The sequence below is a fragment of the Branchiostoma floridae genome, chromosome 3 (genome assembly GCF_000003815.2).
Source record: "Branchiostoma floridae strain S238N-H82 chromosome 3, Bfl_VNyyK, whole genome shotgun sequence".
Taxonomy (NCBI): Eukaryota; Metazoa; Chordata; class Leptocardii; order Amphioxiformes; family Branchiostomatidae; genus Branchiostoma; species Branchiostoma floridae.
The window spans coordinates 20,501,444-20,521,269 of NC_049981.1; the positions used below are offsets into that span (position 1 = coordinate 20,501,444).

Genomic DNA, 19,826 nt, shown 5'->3' on the forward strand with positions numbered 1-19,826 from the left:
CATGACTGACTACAATAACTTAAGAGGAAGGATGCAGTCAAGTTGTAGTTTAGAGCATCAATTTGTCGTTCCCCGATCCTCAAATGGGTCGTCATCATCCGCTCTCGTCCCCTGCTTCTCGAGGGATAATCTTTTCAGTCTTGGTATACTGTATTCGGGACGTGTCAGGTAGGCCAGAAAGCTAGGAAACATTTTCTGTCGTGTTCTTGGAGAGCGAAATGACCTCTTGCTGTCAATCCTATGTTGTCAACTACTTCAGTCGACACTCCGTAACAACAGTTGAAGGAAATCAGGAAAAAAAGACAATCCATAGACATCTTCGGGTACTGTCTGCGGTCTAACGCCGAAATAACATACCTCTAATATCATGTTTACAGTTTGTTCAGTAACCCTAAGGGAATGATGTCTCCTCACATACTTTGATTGGCACCCCAGTGATAAAGTGGTCAGCGCACGGATGATAGAATCCATGTAGATAAACAAATTGACACCAAAGGTCACATGGCCTTCTTCAGCAGGTCAAAGTACGTCACCGATGGATGAAAAAATGACTACCATGGCTTTTCCATTCCCTTTTACACCCGATCGGTTATTCACCATTGTCTTTATTGTTGTACTCTGTGTGGGTACCACAACTGTTTTTGCCGACTCATCTGCAACCACGGGACACTTCTTGCTCCAAAAGAACGGCAGACCATGTTTCCTTCTCGACCTGTCGGCTACCTGTCACGTACAGTACAAAAAGACAGACGGGACTCTCGCTACAGTGTCCTACCCTGTCCCGACCTACAGCCTGGCTGACGGATATTGCAGCACTAAGCAAGACGAAAAGCTATCCGCGATTCAACTGAGTTTCGGTGACCGAGTACCGGGGCATGGTTTCAATGGGACTTTTGCGCTGATATTAAGGTTTCAGCGGGACGCTCCCGTCATGACGCACTTCTGGTTGAATGAAGTGTACAGCATCCATACTCTGTCACCAGGACTGTTTCCTGACGCAAAGTTTCCCAACCTGCTCGAACACAGGTACGACTTTGGAACCTATCTCAAAACGACTGCCTTCTTGTCTCCACGTTCCTACCTGTGCAAGAGAGACAATGTATTTTTCTTAGATCGAAACGCCGAAGAGTTTCCGTTAAACGTTACCATACACTACATTCATGTTCACCGTTCGAGGTTCATGATCGGGGAGGAAAGTTCGCCCAAACAGAGGAATGTCCACAGGACTTTCAAAGTACAACAGAACCACCATTAACGACAACCGGACCCTACCCGGTCACTACCAACACACTGGTCATCCCAGTCGGCCATTTTGTTTTGGAAGACGACAAAGGTCAGGCTTGTTTGTTAGCAAACTTTGGTGCCATGTTTCGTGTGGAGTATGAACTGATTCAGGGAATGACGCGCAACACCACCTACGTGCTTCCAGAAAACTGTACCGTATCTGGCTTTTGCGAAGAGGAAACTGCTACCGTGACATTGAGTTTTGATACAGCTTTCAATTTAAGCGCGTCTTTCTCGTCAGATGACAAGACATTTAAGCTGGTGTCATTATCAGTGGGATACACAAGAAGCGCAGCTCACTTCCCACATGCCCTCTACCCAGATACAAGCAATATTGAAGAATTAACGAACTTGACACTATTGGAAACTAATGCCGGGAAGTCGTATCTTTGCAAGGAGCCAGAAGTGATCAAAGTAGGTCCACATGTTACACTCGAAGTTTTGGAGCTACAAATCCAGCCTTTTGACGTCAAAAATGGAACCTTTGGTGAAGCAAATGAGTGCAACAAGGATCATTCGTCTACAATCGCCCCTTTTCCCACCAATGCCAGTTTCACCATTGTGCCGGCGTCATCCATTCTACCGACCAACCGTACAAACACTACAACAAACATGCCGACACTACCGCCCCCTATCGGTCCTACAGAACCACTGCAGGGTAACTACACAGTGCACGATTCTGAAGGGAAAGTCTGCCTTCTGGCAGACATGGGCCTACAGCTCAGAATCAACTACACAAAACAAAACGGACAGATTGCTACAGGTGTTGTCAACGTGCCCGTGAACTCTGAAGTGTCTGGTAAATGTTCCGAATCCCACTCATCGCTGACTCTTGCATTCTATGATGCAACATTTAACTTGACCATCTCGTTTGCCATGCACAAAAAAGACGGGGACCCAGACACCTATCAGTGGACAGGCCTTTACCTCTCATATGTAGAAGCGCCCTCTATCTTTCCGGGAACGCAACATCCAAACAAGCCGAGACTGATATCTAATACCAGTGTCCATCTGTTTACCACTGGCGTCGGTAAGTCATACAAATGTAAGGCAGACGTCAATGCGACAGTAACGAAGGACATGACAATACTTGTCCGTCGGGTTCATCTGCAATCTTTTGGTGTAAAGTATGGGCAGTTTTCAGCTCCAGAAGAATGCGTTGAGGACTCCAGTGGGTCAGTGGATAAAACAGTAATAATAGTTGTTGGGATTGTTCTGTTTATCATAGCTCTATGTGTAGCTGTTGCTGGTGTTGTTGGTAAGAGGAAAGAACACAAGATGTACATTCGTCTGCCATCATTGTTGGATTAATATGTTTTACCTGGCGATCTTGAATTATAGTAATGTTACCTAACGTTATACCTGATACAATAGGTAACACAATGCCTTTGCATATTGGTAACACAGACAAGGCATGCACACCAAAAACAAGTTCACTGCGATCTATCATGTATGTGTCGACCAGCTGAGATACCTGGGTACAATATTTGTACTTTGCTTGTCCATACAGAAATAATTCATGCCACATGGATAATTATAATATATATAAAATTATATGAATACAGTCATGATGGAAAAAGAAGTAAGTCATTGTCATCCTTGAACAGAAAGTAGGTAAACCCGCATTATAGTAGCCTTATCTCAGAATCCTATATAGTCTATATAGTCTATATAAAAAAATAACTTCCATATGGCTGAATACAATAGTCTTAGAGGGACGCAGTCAAACTGTAGTTTAGAGCATCAAGTTGTCGTTCCCAATCCTCCAATTCGTCATCGTAATCATAATCATCCGCTCTCGTTCCTTGATTTTCGAAATACGTCACCAGGCGGAGTGTGTCTCGTTCCCGTTCTTCCTCCTCCTGTGCCACGTACTTGTACCGTGACGCCACCCCGCAAAACGCCACGAAGTTCAGCAGCCCCAGAGCGGCCAGTAGGAAGAGGTACGCCTCCAGGTATCCTTCGTTTGGTTCGTCCGGATACCACTCTGTGCCTGATGGGAACATGTACTACATATGAGCCAAGTGTTACAATGTATAGCATAGTCAAACGTGGATTACACGTTACATTGCATAAAGACAGTCAAACTCCACATTTACTGTGCAACTAGTGGCAGCCGTGAGGGCTCACACAGTGTCGGATTTACATATTGCCTGATATGTTAGCTAATGTATGTAAATGCTGCCCTGCCTGAGTCGCTTTTGCTATTGTGCAACTGTTCTTGCCCACTCCGATTCCCCAAATTTTATCTTTCATTTCTGTTTACCTACTTTGTTTCATTATTGTGAATTTATATTTAATTCAATACTAAGTTACAGTTAGTAATCATTTTTGTGTATCTTGATTTGGATTTTGTAAAAGATCCCCTGGAATTCAGTTACCAAGTTAACTGAAAGGACAACTCTTTCATGAATAAAATCTATATATTGTACGAGACCCATGTGGCATAAGTCGATTGATGCTTTTGCTATCCTAACTTATAGTTTCATTAGAAAAGTTCCAAATCTAAAATGATTGGTATAAGACTGCTAAAGACATAATACAAGGACAATCAAAAATTGTTGAGCGTGTTAGGCTGGCTCTGCAGACTCCTGAGGCTCACCTGGTGTGGCAGCATTCACCACGTTGATAAGTACTGCGCCTGTGAGACTGCCCAGCCCCATGGTGATCCCGACCAGGCCCATAACCACGGTGCTGAGAGGGGCGGGGGCCTCCGTGTAGGCGAACTCGATACCTGGGGAAGGGGGGGGAGTTATATTAGGTAAAAATTTTACATTCCTGCAATGTTTTAGATCTTACTTTTTATAAAATATTTGCATGGATCACGTGAGGTTTAATTTGTTATGTGCAAAAGTGGTTTCATCTATAGGAAGCACAAAAATGTCCTCTTTTGTCTGTATAGTTACTACATTTAGTAGGGTAATATTTTGTACTGGTTGTGAAATAGAGCCTGTCCTTGGTGCTGAATGACCTTCATACCAGTATCGCGACTCCCCTATCCTTGGTGCTGATCCGTCTTCATGGCAGTAAAATACCTGGTTTCTAGTGCAAAGTGAAAGGGATATAGAAACAACAACTCTGAGCTGAATATTTTACCTGACGACATGACGAACACCTCCCCCGTCCCGACTAACAGGTACTGTGGACCCAGCCATAGGGCGTTGATAGAAGAGGCGTTGAAGGGGACGCCGCCCAGCCACTGCCTCACGACTCCGCCCTCCTCTATGACGTTTTTACGTGCGATCTCCATCCCCGCTGCGACCAAGATAGCCAGCAACCCAAGGAAGTGACCAGCACCTTCAGAGGAATGTAAAGATAGATTAGATACCTCAGCAGTGAAAGCTACGAGCAAATATTATCAGATATAGCGTGTTTGTTTGTTTGTTTGAAACTTTATTTATTCATAAGAAGTAGGTCACTTGTCATTGAGGTCAAGATGAAAGAGGGAAGGGTAAGGGTAAGACAAAATATAACAAGGAAATAGATACATCATCTAAAGCCCTAATAAATCTATAAACATTATCATTATACATGCATTGTAGAAACATATTAAGGATGAAAGCTGGTATATGTCTTGAATCCGTTCGTTTGTGTCATTATGATCACCATGATACGGCGTACCTGCTATCTGGAATATAACACTGAAATTCATGTTGATATGTTGTTATAGGTGAATCGATTCTAAAATTCACACAGAGGTAAGGAGATGACAGTTCTTTCATACACGCTCATGACTAAATGGAGGTAAGAACTTACCCATTCTCTTTAGTGGACTCGGCCTAATATTGCACATCTCAAGCATGGGATATACCACTCTATCCATGAGGGGGACCAGCAACAGTATGGGGATGATAGCAAACAGGTTCAGCGCGGCGATAGGAAGGACTATCCCGGTCGAACCCACGTCCAAGTTCAACCGCATGGCCTGTAGGAAGAATGTCGTCGGTATCTGTTGGGAAAATTGAAGAGATTTATAATTTACCTTCACGGATGTTCCATTTCTTCTTCCGTTCCAAAAAATAAGGCCAATATCTTGGACCACACTGCTGTCACCATGTTAAGTTACATTACGTAGCAAGTGGCAGGACAAAGCTGAAAAGGAGCTTATTACTATTACTATTACTAAGCATATGAATATGTTTCAGAAAGAATAAACAGACCAGGAGTTTGTTAGACTACACTATGTGAAGGTAAATATTATGTATTTGCTTGCAAATTTGACCTTTCTAGTTGATATCACATTGACGTTGTGGTAAAGGGAATTAAATCTACGTAGCACGCTCAAACAATGGAAAAATAAAAATATTCGTTGCGTAGATAATAGATATCCTACCTGATAGAAGACAGTTCTGTTTAAGACTTGCACCAGGAAGACGGGAAAGATTCTCTCCAGTTTCTTCACCATCTCCACGTGTGTGTCTGAATAGGACCCCCCGCAACTTTCCTTGGCTCGGTCTAGCCAGGAGTCCACGTGACCACCCAGTCTGCCCCTCCATCTCACGGTGTTCTTCGTCGCTTGGAAGACGATTCGGAGAGTCGTGGCTAGAGGGCTTACTGTAAAACAAACATCCGTTACAGCCAGGCGCTATCACATGAGCGACACATCGGGTATATTGCAAAGCCCTGCACAGCTCGTACGAAAATTATACGTCGTGCAATTTTCATCGTGATAACACCACATGAAAGTTTTCCCAAGACAGTACATCCATAATTATCCCGAGCTGTCAACAACAGATGTCACGCAGGGACCTTGACCTTGACACTTTGACCTTTTTGAATGGAAGGTGACCTTGAAACATTGACCTTTTCATTTGAGGGGCGGTATGTGGTTTCATGAAAACCTTGACACATTGACTTTTGCCGGGCGGCAGGTGGACCTAATTTGACATTGAACTTCTGACCTTTGCTGGGCGGTAGATGGACGTAAGACTTCCTCCCCAGGTACAGGGCGAGCAGAGCTACCAGCATGGCGACTGCCGGGATCAGGTAGCCGATGTAGAAGTCCACCTCCTGCTGGATGTAGGAGATGGCCAGACACGCCATGGCTGACGCCACGTTCATCAACCAAATCCACCTGCACGTAGGGGAAAGTGTGGTGTATGCATGTTTTTCAAGGGATTACTATTAGAGTGATAATAACCGGTGATGAGGTGCTGAGGGCTTCTATAATCATCGCAAAAAGAAGCATAAAACACAGGATGACACAATGATAATGACCGGTGATTAGTGGTAAATGGAGCTTTCTCATTGGTCAACGTCATCTGGCTATGTGTTACTGTCCCATGGTTTGCAATTTAAGAGTTGCATTCGGATGTTGGGACGAAGAAGAACTTGTCCTGAATAGAGCTAAGGTTTGTTTGATCGTACTAGTTTCTGCCTTTTCACTCACCAGTTAAAAAACGACTGTAACTCTTGCTCCCCTAGATCCCTGAGTTGGTACGCTCCAAAGGCGCTGACGTTCGCTTTGATGCCGCCGATACCAACTGAGATGAAGAGGAGGGCGAGGAGGAAGATCCCCTCCTTTTGTGAATCAGTCAGGCTGTAAGGCGGGCTTCTGTGGTGTTCCAACAACTCATCAAACGGAAACGCCATAACAGGGAGTAGAGCAGAACCTGGAAAGTGTCAGGTCATAGAAATTAATAAACACACAAACCCAATATGACTGTATTCTGACTAAAGAGAAATAAGGAGTTCAAGAGGAGCGGTTTCAACTGAAGTGAGACTTCTGCCTAACCGAAGAATTCTACTCTACTCATAACTGCATCATCCAAATCGTTTTTAATCTAGGGGCGTGGTTAAATTCGTCGTCGGTCGTCCTTTCCAGATTTCGATGCCATAGAATATTGAAGCATAGCCTGGGTATCATTCGATTACTACGAGTACTCCTATACTCGCTTCCCTGGAAACCATTTTTAAGGGAATAGAGCAGAGAAGCCACGGCAGTAATCGAATAACACACATGCTTAGGTTAGTTCAAGCAGGCTGTGACACTAACAACCGCCGAAAAGGATCTAATACAGAATTCTCCATTAAGTGACTTTTGTAGGACACATGCACGACTATCCCAAGAATGCCTTCTGATCGCAGTCGTACGAAGATTACGTATTTCTAAGCCATGTGCAAGTTTCAATATGGACTGTACCAACACAGATGAGCTTTCGTGCTAATAATGCCAACCCATATTTAGGTCAAAACAATAGCAAAGATGCCTAAAAAGTACTCAATATAACGAAATTAAAATCTTATCTTAGTCCATGGATTATTTCTGAACAATATTGACGCCCTTACGTTTTCCCTGTGTGGTGCTAAAATGACGAAGTCTATCCTGTGACGTGTGTCTATATGATCAAATGTAATCTGACGCCAACACCACAAATCTTAAATACTGTAAAGGGGGAAATGTGGCTTTAATATTTGCAGTTTAGTACGTAGTGACGTATAAACAGCGAACTTCAATAGGTAGCGAAAATTGTTATTCTGTCCTTTGCCCCCTCGATTCAACCACGAACTTAAAATCAACTCAAACACTCCATTTTTTCCTACAGTGAAATTAGATTTCCAGAAAATTTCCGTTTCTACAGTATATCATGCTCTTTATTCTTAGCAACAGCGTAAGTGTACTCACCCAAGAAGTGAATTATTGCACTTATGACGATAGCCTTGCACTTGCCCAGGTAGGAATCCGCGACCCAAATCCCGACCAAAGGCACGATCAAGCTCATCCCGATAAACACATGACTGATACTGACCGCCGTGGCGCTGGTGTAGTCAAGTTCAACTGTACAAAACAGCACCATGTTGGCAATAACACTGAAGAACGTGACTCTCTCAGCCAGTTCTACCAGAAGGATACAAATCGTCACTTGAAGCTTAGAAGGTGCCCCGGTTGAGACAGAGCGTTCCAGTTTTTTCGTCCCCCCTCCCCATGGAAGGAGTGGAATTTCCTCCAAAGCCGAGCCTTCGCGGTCTAATGTAGTAGCCATGTCCAAGGATTGGCGATATTTTCTGTACGTTTCTGAGCTTGCGAGAAACCCCGCCGACAAACCGGAGCGAGCCATGTTTGCTGCGACCCGTTAACCAGTTTTACCGCGGATTAGCGGTCAATTGTCTTCCTCCGGTGCTCTGCATGCAAAGTACTAACATGCAAGGACGTTATATAACGTCCTTGTTACATGTAGGGGGACTTTCAAACAGGAGGGCAACAACAGTAGTCTATGAATGGTCTTCCTGTTTATCAAAGTCGCCGGTTAAGAGTCACGTTTTCCGTTGCACCTGTTTCGATGTTAACAGCAGAACTTTGCATTCAACCGTTTCGACTACACAGCTCACCGCACCATGAGTCCTGCCAGCATTCCAGCACGGGAGAGACCATCCGAATGACAACATGCGACATCCGCTCGACGAAAAGGCAAGAAAATCGCAAAAACGTCCAAAGCGTGTTAAGTCTTCCTCTTGCTGCTGCCTTTTAGTCTGTTTTGGATCAGTGAGGCCTCGGTCTACAACGTTTTTGGCTCACAAACATGGCTATCCGTGTCCGGGACACACGTACGTGTACATCAGCGAACACAGACGAGCCAGTATGTACGAAGACGTGTTAGGTTTTCCCAAGGAGGGTTGGAAGGATCAAGTTGGTGTTTTCTTCGCACTCAGACGATGTTTGCCTAAGCGGGGACACGGGGTGTAATAACTTGCGCACACCCAGTTTTTAAGCAAGTAAGTTTTTACAAGGGGTGCGGGCCTTAACGTAGGGACTTCGCAGTGCAGCATCACTTCGTTGTGGCGACTTAAGAAAGAATTATAGATAGCACGAACGATGTCTTGTTTCGCTAGTGCGTGTGTGTAATGAGTAAAGTTTGTTAAAGGTTCTCCCTAACGCGTCGCTCCAATGGTAAAGGCTTGTGTACACTTCCTGTGTGCGCTCACGTTACGCCGAGCTCGGGTTTCCGTGCCACAAGATAGACTGCGCATTGTACCCTGGATCCCAAAATGTACTCCAAGCAGACGCCTGGCTCTGCCTGGTTTTTCACCTCTGTTCGTGGCGTCTATTTGGTGATACGCATTTTGTTAGTGATCGCGGGGTCTGTAAATGTACAGGTAGTCCCATACCTATTATTGAGTCCCTACGGGCAGAGGGTTGTCAATGACACATTTAATATTGAAAAGTGGAGCTCATTCATTTCCTCCAACCGCCTTTTATCCGCCCTCCAAATTCTGACAAAATTTGATGGCGTCGTTTGTCCCTCTTATTTTAGATATTGTAGCCATGATTCATCCACTCACTCATTTGCAGCGTTTATAAATATCCCACCCATCCAATGTACAGGTGGACTCTGTACAATAAAAGCTATTTAACGTCGTAAAGTGACAGCATAACCTAATCTGTTGCGCTTCTATGCTAATCCACAAGACGGCGCTGGAGACCCGCTCGTCTCCAATATCTAGTTCGAAAAAAGATGCAGTTGGCTTCGACGTAGAATCACCATGAGTTTTGCCAATGATTCTGAACCATGTCCGTCTGACAGCTTACTTTCAAAAAGCAAATCCTGTCCTTCCAGTGAATAATTTTGGTTCTTCCCTAACCCTGCTATTGATTAATTATCGGTGTTCATTTATCGGCGTCAATGTCGTCGTTTTTCCAAGCACGTAAGCCACCAGGGGTGATGTCATGGATCCAAAACCTTAAAGAGGAGAGGCTGTTCTATTCTTTGTTAGGCGAATCCCAACTTAATAAATCAAACTCTCCAAATGGTAAGTATTTCACCTTGCGTGCCTTACGCAAAAGGTAAATATACCCTTACCGTAATAATACCGTGTGTAAAGCGTTTATCAATGTTTTACAGATGAACGTTAAGTCAAAACGTTCTCGGATTGGAGTTTCTTTCCGGAGGGAGGGAGTCCGCTGTCTCCATACGCCACAGGACAGTATATATACCAGGGTTCCGTCTGCGAACCTCAGATGCAGAGGTTGTTACCGCTTCTTCAGTGTAGGAACGTAACGACTTCGTCTGTCCCATTTCCCACATTTTTGCCCACCAAATTTGTCTGCTAACTCGTGCGACTAAATCCAAGCTGTTCGAAATGGCGCAGGATTCCCCGTCCCAGATCCGACAGAACTTCCACGAGGAGAGCGAAGCGGGCATCAACAAGCAAGTCAACATGGAGTACTACGCCAGCTATGTCTACCGCTCCATGGTAGGTACACTGCTAACACATGCATATTAAGCTGCTCGCTCTTATAGGAGCAATCATCAGGTTTCATTGTACGGTTTTACTGCGACTGCATTGCCATAAGGCCACATTATACATCACTAGCTGTCTGTGCCTTTTCATGAATAAGTGGCAAATTCAGATTTCCACTGACATGACTGAATACTGCTTACTGTTGACCGTATTTGTATTTGTTTTGACCAACATTTTCATGGTGAGATTTTCCACCAACCATAAAAGCTGCAATGAATTGCTTTCAAGTCATATTTGTAGGAAAGATCCAGGCTAACCATTAGTGGCAATGGCATATGGTACGAACAGGATATCTTATTAAATGTTTCAGTGATCAAAATAAGGCCACTTGTTATACTAGAAGGCAGGTTTTAATGATATTGTAACCTACGCATATATGTTCATGTGAATTCTAAGAAGCACTATCAGATGTTGTGAAGGACATAGTTTTTAGCGACGCCTGATGGGCGAGCTTAATAGTATAGTGTGGAACCGTTTCGAAAGTATTCTAAAAACTGTACAGGAATGTCAGGAATGTCAAAAGTCCGCGCGTGCGTAGTTTCATCATGCCGGACTGTACCATTACCTCCACGGGTAAGCTTTCCAGTCGCAGGACACATACCGCGGTACCAATATACGTGTGCACAGCAGTGTTTTCCGTATTCGCGCAAGGCGATTTTTGATTGATAGCCGTGCAAAATTGAGAAAAGCCTAGGACTTCAGACGTACCCGAATTGTAGTATGTAGTATGGTGGTCATGGAAATGTAAACATTTGAAATAGGGGATAAAAGATTGTTGAAATATGTTTCTCGAAAAATGACCTGTGAGTCGTGGAAATCACTTCCGGGTTCGTTCGTGGTTTATGTGTCCAGGAGTTTGGAAAGTTTGGTGGCCTTCTTCACCCTTAATATCTTTGCTTCAAAAATACAAACTGATGTGTGAAACAGGCATTGTTTGAGCTTAAAACATGTGGGGGTTGTGAGATAGCGATGTGATAGTTACCTTACCCAAGAAAGTTATATTTTGGGTAGCGTTTGTATGTGTGTGCCGGTTGTAGAAGACCACCATAGCTTAAGAACGCCTGGATGGATTGTATTGATATTCGGTATGTGGGTAGGTCTTGTTGAGACCTGGAAACGATAAGATTTTTGGCTTCCTATTGGCCTGCTACGGTACTGCAGCAGAACTTCCTGGTTTGATACCTCGAGTTCTGGACATGCTGCGGCTATGAATCTTAAGTGGTTGACAGCTCTTGATGCTGTAAGTAAGTGGTATAGGTTTGGGCCCCCTAGCGGCTTATTTTGGAACTGCAGGACAGGTGACTTAGGTGTCAGACTATTAAAGGGAATAGCCAAAGAAGGGGTTGACGGATTGTTATGGTTTTTGATATGTGGATAGGTTACGTGATGGTTAATATAATTGCATATTAATTATGAAGAATTATGCAGAGTGGAAGCTAATTTGCATAATAAATTGGGAAATTGTCTAAACATGCTCAGCTCAATTAAAGGACCATTACAACATGTGACCTTTGTAACTGAGAAAGAGAAGAATATTGATAGATAAATACCTTATTTGCATAATTAATGAGAAAATGCTAACATATATTGCGCATGTCTGTTTGTTGGAGATGATCAAGTTATATAGTTTATGCAAATGAGGGCCTTATTTGCATAATTCATGACAAACACAATTAATTCAGTAGAAAAATATTTTTATATATCTATATTGTATCGATACTGGTCGAAACCCTTTTTTTTAGCATATTGTTATTTAGCTAGAGTAAGATGATGCCCTGATTTGTAAAATCGAAGCATTTACATTAGTTCACACTTCACTCACAAGGGACCCCCTTTGACAGCAATGCTCTATGAACATCCATCGCCAGACGAATGGAATACGACTATTAAAACCCATTAACAACAACAATCTATAAAACTTATAAACATTAAAACCGTCGCTATGGCAATAATTTTAATTGCCACACTTTTTGTGTTTGGGTAATACCGATACCGCACATAAAACAGCAGGGTCAAGGCCAGGAGGCCATTGACAATCGTTTCTGCTTGTCATTCTACTTGCTGCGTCATCCCTACTGGCTGTTACGTTAGGCGCGGCACGTACACTGGATACATGCCGGGTCAACGACCGGGCGTCGATCCAAATCTCATTTTGGCGAGCTTCCGTTCGAATCAAAACATATTGATTTGAGACGTGTAGAACGAGAACCCCTTGTTTTTCTTGTCATTATACCAGTTAAGTCCTCCGTTTAGAATGGGGTACGGATAAGGATTTTGAATGGCTCCAACACAGATAGATATAATGTTAAAAGCTGTGAACGGTACATGTACGTATGACATGCATGTGGATAGGCCCTTGTACCTAAAACTGGTGGGGGTAAAATACTTCGATACTTCACAATCTACATAACGTTAGATATAGAGAGAAATAAAACACAATCTCTTTATACTGATACCAATAATGATATTGAAACACCTTCTACTCCATACCATGCGTTCTGTGAAGCGTTTGCTATAAGAAATCGCTACAGGATTGCAACGCTGTTGTATTGTGTATATGGCTAAGGTCAGGTTATGATTTGAGTGTACACTTTTTTCACTTACTTGGGCCCTTTGTTCCGGTCGGAACATAGGCCACCGATGATGGTCCTCCATTGTACCCTCCTCTGGGCTTTCTTCCTCAGATCCTGCCAGCTGTTGCAGATACTTTTCATCTCTTCCTCCGTGTCTCTCCTCCAACTATTCCTGGGCCTCCCCCTCTTCCGCTTGCCCTGAGGGTTCCAAGTCAGAGCCTGGTGTGTAATGCTGGATGTTGGCTTCCGGAGGGTGTGGCCTATCCAGGACCACTTTCTCTTGAGGATCTGACTGACCACTGGTTCTTGTCCTGCTCTGTCCCACAGCTCCAGGTTGCTGATCCTGTCTGACCACTTGATTTTAAAAATCCTTCTCAGGCAGGTGTTAATGAAGGTTTGTATCCTGTGCTGCGTTGCCTTCGTTGTTCTCCAGGTCTCGGATCCATAGAGTAGTACTGACTTAACGTTGGAGTTGAAGATTCGGAGTTTGGTGGCTACACGTATCACCCTGGAGGCCCAGACGTTCTTCAGCATGATGAAAGCTGCCCTTGCTTTCCCTATCCTGGCTGTAACATCCTTATCCGTGCCCCCGTGGTGGTCTACCACACTTCCCAGGTATACAAAGGACTCTGTCTCCTTCACTTCTTCCCCTCCCATTGTGACTGGTATACTGTTTGTAGTGTTGATTTTCATGAGTTCTGTCTTCTTTCTACTGATCTTGAGCCCTGTACTGAGTGATGTTGCATCCAGGTGGGCTGTTTTATCCTGCATCTGTTTGTGGTTGTGTGAGAGAAGTGCCAGGTCGTCGGCAAAGTCCAGGTCTTCTAGCTGTGACCAGAGCGTCCACTGGATACCATTACTCTTCCCCTTTGTAGTTGTCCTCATAATCCAGTCAATACTCAGGAGGAAAAGAAGCGGTGATAGTAAGCATCCCTGCCTTACTCCTGTGTTCACCTCAAAGCTTTCTGTCAGCTGTCCTGCATGTGTTACCTTGCACTTCATGTCCTTGTATGTGCTCTGGATTAAAGATATGATCTTCCGTGGTACGCCGTAGTGTTTTAGCAACTTCCACAAGGTGGCTCTGTCTATGCTGTCGAAGGCCTTTTCGTAGTCTATGAAGTTGATGTATAGAGGGGAGTTCCATTCCAGTGACTGTTCTATTATGATGCGTAAGGTGGCAATCTGATCGGCACAGGACCTGTTCTTGCGGAAGCCTGCCTGCTCATCCCGCAACTTTGCATCCACTGCATCCCTCATTCTCCACAGGAGAATTCTGTTAAAGACTTTCCCTGCTGTTGATAGCAGCATGATCCCCCTGTAGTTGCTACAGTTGCTCAGATCCCCCTTCTTTGGTAGTTTGACAAGAATGCCTTCTCTCCACTCAGAGGGAACTTGCTCCTCCTCCCATATCCTACCAAAAAGACTATGTAGCATGTTGACTGAGCCTGCTATGTCTGCTTTGAGGGCTTCTGCCGGCACTTCATCTGGTCCTGCTGACTTTCCGTTCTTTAGGGACATGATGGCTTTCTTTATCTCTATCTTTGTAGGACCTTGTAGGTTTACCAGTGTTGATGGGTAGCTCTGAGTCTGCCGGTGGGATGTCTGGTGGTGCTTCAGGTGCTGGTCTGTTTAACAGTTCTTTGAAATGCTCTGCCCATCTTCTCAGTTGTTCTTCTGTTGTTGTGAGTGGGTTACCCTCTTTGTCCTTCACAGGCTTGTCTACTTGTTGGAATTTACCTGCTAGTTTCTTTGTTGTCATGTAGAGGTCTCTCAGGTTTCGCTTCCCTGCTGCTTCCTCTGCCTGTCTAGCTAGGTCCTCAAAATGGTCCCTCTTATCCTTCTTGATGCTCTTTTTGACCTCCTTGTCAGCAGCTGTGTACGCTTCCTGTGCCTTCATCTTCTCTGATCGTGTCCGGCTTGTGTTCAGTACAGTTTTCTTTTGCTTCCTTGTTTCCAGCTTCTGTAGAGTGCTGAAGGAGATCCACTCCTTGTGTTCTGGTTTCTTCTTACCTAAGACCTCTTCACATGTGTCCAGCCACCCCTTCTTAACCTGTTGCCACTGGTTCTCAATGTCTGTATCCTCTTTTTTAAAGAGTTCCTGCAGGGGTTGGAACCTGTTAGACAGGTTTAGCTTGAAAGATGTCTGGATATATACTTTTTTCACTGCAGGCAAGCTATTTCGGCCGCGAAGACGTGGCTCTGAAGGGGTTTGCAAAGTTCTTCAAGAACATGTCTGAGGAGGAGGTCGGACACGCGCAGAAGCTGATGACGTATCAGAACATGCGGGGTGGACGTGTGGTGCTCCAAAACATCAAGGTGAAAAAAACTATATAATATAACTTGAAATCAAATAGCTCTATATTATTAAATAGGTTAAGTATGACCTAGTATATCAGAAAGGAAAGAATGACTTGCAAATGCGTTATTACAAGGACATACAGTATGCGCGGCTAATATTTGTCCTCTGCTTTAGAAACCGGAGCGTGACGACTGGGGGAGCGGGCTGGACGCCATGCAGGCCGCCCTGGCGCTGGAACGGAACGTCAATCAGGCCCTGCTGGACCTGCACAAGACTGCCCAGCGTCACAACGACCCTCAGGTCAGGGCTCATAATGTCGTTTTATATTCTCATACAACAGGCTTGGGGAAAGTGGAACTGAAGCAGGCGTAGAGGAGTAGCTATATCACATGACTTGAATTGATTCTAGCAGAATACATACCACAAGGGCAGGTGATGGCGTATGTGTATAACAAACCAGGGACCAACCAAAACCTGTACTCAATATCATGTAAAAATGCTAAAATAGCAAATTTCAGGGTGCCATACTCTCATCCGTAAACATTCCAGGATGTAACAGCTTACCTTACACGGTAGCTTGCTATGCCAAGTGTCCTAAAAGTTCAATTTCAACTAATACGACGGGCGATTTCGACGTTTCAAACAATGCCGCCATATTGAGCTAATGACGTCAAGTTAGGGAATGACCACGTCAAATTAGGGGTCTGCAAAGAACTTATAAATGGAGCAGTATTTTGTTTTAGAACCAAATCTGAAAGTCTACACCTTGAACTGTCTCATCAATCTAAAAGTTCCCCCATCTTTTTTTATCTTCCAAGAAAAATTTCCTTATTTATCATATTCTCCCCTATTCTTTTAGTTTTATATTCTATCTTTGAATTTCCCTTATTTTACATTTTCCTTTTAAAAGGCTTGAATAAGCTAGAACACTGGAAACTGAGTGCATGCCTATTTTAGTGACCTTTGCCATGGCAAAATCAGTCGTAAGGAGGAGGGCTAGTCACTGATCTTGACCTCTGCCCTTTGACCTAGATGATGGACTTCCTGGAGGAGGAGTACCTGGAGGAGCAGGTCAGGTCCATCAAGGAGTTTGCCGATCACGTGACCAACCTGAAGCGTGTTGGGACGGGCCAGGGCGAGTACCTGTACGACAAGTTCACTCTGGGGGGCGGAGAGGAAGCTTAAGCGCAGGCGCACTCCGCCGAAGTTCATCATGTAGAACGTCATTATCTCCAAGCAGATGTTGGGAGAAAATCAATTCCTTTTCTTGTTCCCCCATTTATCAAACACGCATCTCTACCGTGTCAAGAACATGTGACAGCCAGAAAAAGTTTTGAGTTTCCCTCCTAATATCTGTGAGGTTACGTACAGCATACCACCTACTATCACCTGGCTATAAACACACCGCAACGTTCCTAGCATACACAACCTATCACTACATACAGCACTAAACACATTTCCGGCCTAGAACAGTCAGAAGATCATGTGAAAAGCTGCATTCACCATTTTCTTTGTCAGCAAGGAGAAATGAAATGGATACTTATCATTTCTCTCTTCTTAATGACATTCCTGTTTCAGTATGTCATTACATCCGTGGCAAAGATTCTATCTTAAGGTGCACACTTTCTTAGACATTTTCACCAACATCATGCAGTGTGAACATTAGTGACCTGACAGATGTATACTGTAAGTATATACACTCAAACGACTAATACTTATGTATTGATCATGTATTGCCTGCCATGGAAACAATGTTGTTGTGAAACGGAAAAGTTATTATTGATGTTAAAGCTGAGAGCCTGTATATTAGGAACGTTGCCAACTTAACAAAGCAATAAAGAACAAATACTCAACAAGGATCTTGCATATTATGTCGTTTTGTTTTAATCTTTGCATTTGACAACATGGGAATCATGGTGCAAGAAAAGACAATGTTTGCTTTTGATTTGATCTCCATTAGTGCTACATCAGCATTACCCCTGGTGTCCATGAATTAGAATAAAACTAGAGTTCGGGGACCTCATACCTCCATGAAATATTTATTGCTTTTTTTGTGGATGGTATGTATGTTTATAGTTGGTTGTATTTGAGAGTAAAAGTTATATATGTTATGGGAAAGAAGTGGTGTAATCATTTAAATATCGCAAACGGGAACAAAATATAGGTGCGAATACCACAGACAGTAACCACTCATTTTCCAAGACAGGCATTATGTTCTACATACTGGGTAAAATCGCAACTGTATGCTTTGTCATAATATGACATATGACAAATTCAATAATGAAATACAAGAAATACAATACAGGATACAAACACATCATCAACACAACCAAAAGGACATGAAATATCCGTCAACCAATACCTACATGTAGGATACGGGGACAAGTTGATGCCCGATGTATAATAATGCAAGTACTTACCAACACAACATCAGCATAAGCCACGCGGAGCACAAAATCTAACAGCGCAAACGAAGTATAACACACCAGGTCCCCAAAGGCACAAGTGGCTAATACAAAGTTATTTATCATATTCAAATTGTCCAGCATCGGGAAACAGTTGCCCAGCATCGGGAAACAGTTGCTTTAAGGAGTTAAATGTTACATTACCTCAACCAGTTGCTATACGCAACAACTTTTCAGATAAGGGATTACCTAACACATCCACATATTAGATATGTCATACATCCAATTACATACTAACGAAACGTCCGCGTAACGCAAGGCGCACCACAAAACATCTAACAACACAAACGAAATATAACATACTGTGTCCCCAAACGCACAAGTACATACATGCAATTTATTATCACAATCAAAATTGTCCGCCTCCCAAAACAGATGTTCTAAAATGTTGGGCTGGGCAAACAGCGGGTCTAATGTGCCAACTGTTACAAATATTTCAAACAGTCCTAAGCAGACATAAATAAAACTTCTGGGGGTTCCCCAAACAGCTGTCATAGAAATCACCTCACTATCTGCTTGCAGCTAACAAACACATAAAGCACGATGCTTGTTCCAATATATCTCAAATATAGGGGTGATTTCTGATATTATTACATCAATTATAACGACGGATACGGCTCCCAAAATCTCATCGATTCGAGCTTTTATCACACCCCACCAACACAACAAGTATGAAACCAATCCATCCAGCCGTTCTTGAGTAATCTTGTACACAGACAGAGACACATAACACACCCCACCAACACAACAAGTATGAAACCAATCCACCCAGCCGTTTTTGAGTAATCTTGTACACAGACAGCCAAAACTCGGGATTCCCCAAACAGCTGTCATAGAAATGACCTCACTATCTGCTTGGAGCTAAGCCCATTAACAAACACTTAAAGCACGATGCCTGTTCCAGTATATTACAATTATAGGGGTGATTTCTGATACGTGCATCGTTTCACGACTGTGTGCAGGCACACCAAACCGTATGCGAATATCGCAAACGGAACATCAACTATAGTTGCGATAATCACAGACAGTAACGACTCATTTTCCAGGACAAGCAATATGTCATACATATTATGTAAAACCGCAACTGTATGCTTTGTCATAATATCACATACGAGAAAACCAAGGAACCAACGTGCATCGTAGGACGACTGTGAACACCGGGCACACCAAACCATATATCAATAATTATATCGCAAACGGGAACAAAATATAGGTGCGAAAACCACAGACAGTAACCACTCATTTTCCAAGACAGGCATTATGTTCTACATACTGGGATAAATCGCAACTGTATGATTTGTCATAATATGACATATGACAAAAACACTACTGCAATATAAGAAATACAATACAGGATACAAACACATCATCAACACAACCAAAAGGACATGAAATATCCGACAACCAATACCTACATGTAGGATACGGGGACAAGTTGATGCCCGATATATAATAATGCAAGTACTTACCAACACAACATCAGCATAAGCCACACGGACCACAAAATCTAACAGCGCAAACAAAGTATAACACACCAGGTCCCCAAAGGCACAAGTGGCTAAATACAAAGTTATTTATCATATTCAAATTGTCCAGCATCGGGAAACAGTTGCCCAGCATCGGGAAACAGTTGCCCAGCATACTAACGAAACTTCCGGGTTACGCAGCCCAAAACAGATGTTCTAGAATGTTGGGCTGGGCAAACAGGGCAACTGTTACAAATATTTGAAACGGTCCTAAGCAGACATAAATAAAACTAATGGGGGTTCCCCATACAGCTGTCATAGAAATCACCTCACCATCTGCTTGCAGCTAAGCCCATTAACAAACACATAAAGCACGATGCCTGTACCAATATATCTCAAATATAGGGGTGATTTCTGACATTATTACATCGATTATAACGACAGATACGGCTTCCAAAATCTCATCGTTTCAAGCTTTCATCACACCGCACCAACACAA

The 19,826-nt window shown here is 43.4% G+C and overlaps 3 protein-coding genes across 3 annotated transcripts; 2 read left to right on the forward strand and 1 right to left on the reverse strand.

Annotated features, from left to right (window-relative positions):
* Window positions 1-694: 694 nt before the first annotated feature.
* LOC118411123 (lysosome-associated membrane glycoprotein 1-like) lies at window positions 695-2,630 on the forward strand. Its single transcript, XM_035813159.1, has one exon. The coding sequence runs from the start codon at window positions 1,366-1,368 to the stop codon at window positions 2,593-2,595; it is 1,230 nt and encodes a 409-aa protein (XP_035669052.1). The 5' UTR covers window positions 695-1,365; the 3' UTR covers window positions 2,596-2,630.
* LOC118411122 (solute carrier family 15 member 5-like) lies at window positions 2,587-8,999 on the reverse strand. The gene is made up of 8 exons (XM_035813158.1): window positions 7,910-8,999; window positions 6,674-6,896; window positions 6,186-6,358; window positions 5,618-5,838; window positions 5,041-5,233; window positions 4,381-4,581; window positions 3,887-4,018; window positions 2,587-3,277 (listed from the first exon to the last, which is right to left on the reverse strand). Exons 1-8 carry the CDS (start codon window positions 8,340-8,342, stop codon window positions 2,994-2,996), a joined length of 1,860 nt encoding a protein of 619 aa, XP_035669051.1. The 5' UTR covers window positions 8,343-8,999; the 3' UTR covers window positions 2,587-2,993.
* Window positions 9,000-10,219: 1,220 nt separating this feature from the next.
* Window positions 10,220-17,260, forward strand: LOC118411126 (soma ferritin-like). The gene is made up of 4 exons (XM_035813167.1): window positions 10,220-10,476; window positions 15,267-15,413; window positions 15,571-15,696; window positions 16,429-17,260. The coding sequence occupies exons 1-4, from the start codon at window positions 10,363-10,365 to the stop codon at window positions 16,579-16,581; spliced, it is 540 nt and encodes a 179-aa protein (XP_035669060.1). The 5' UTR covers window positions 10,220-10,362; the 3' UTR covers window positions 16,582-17,260.
* Window positions 17,261-19,826: the final 2,566 nt, after the last annotated feature.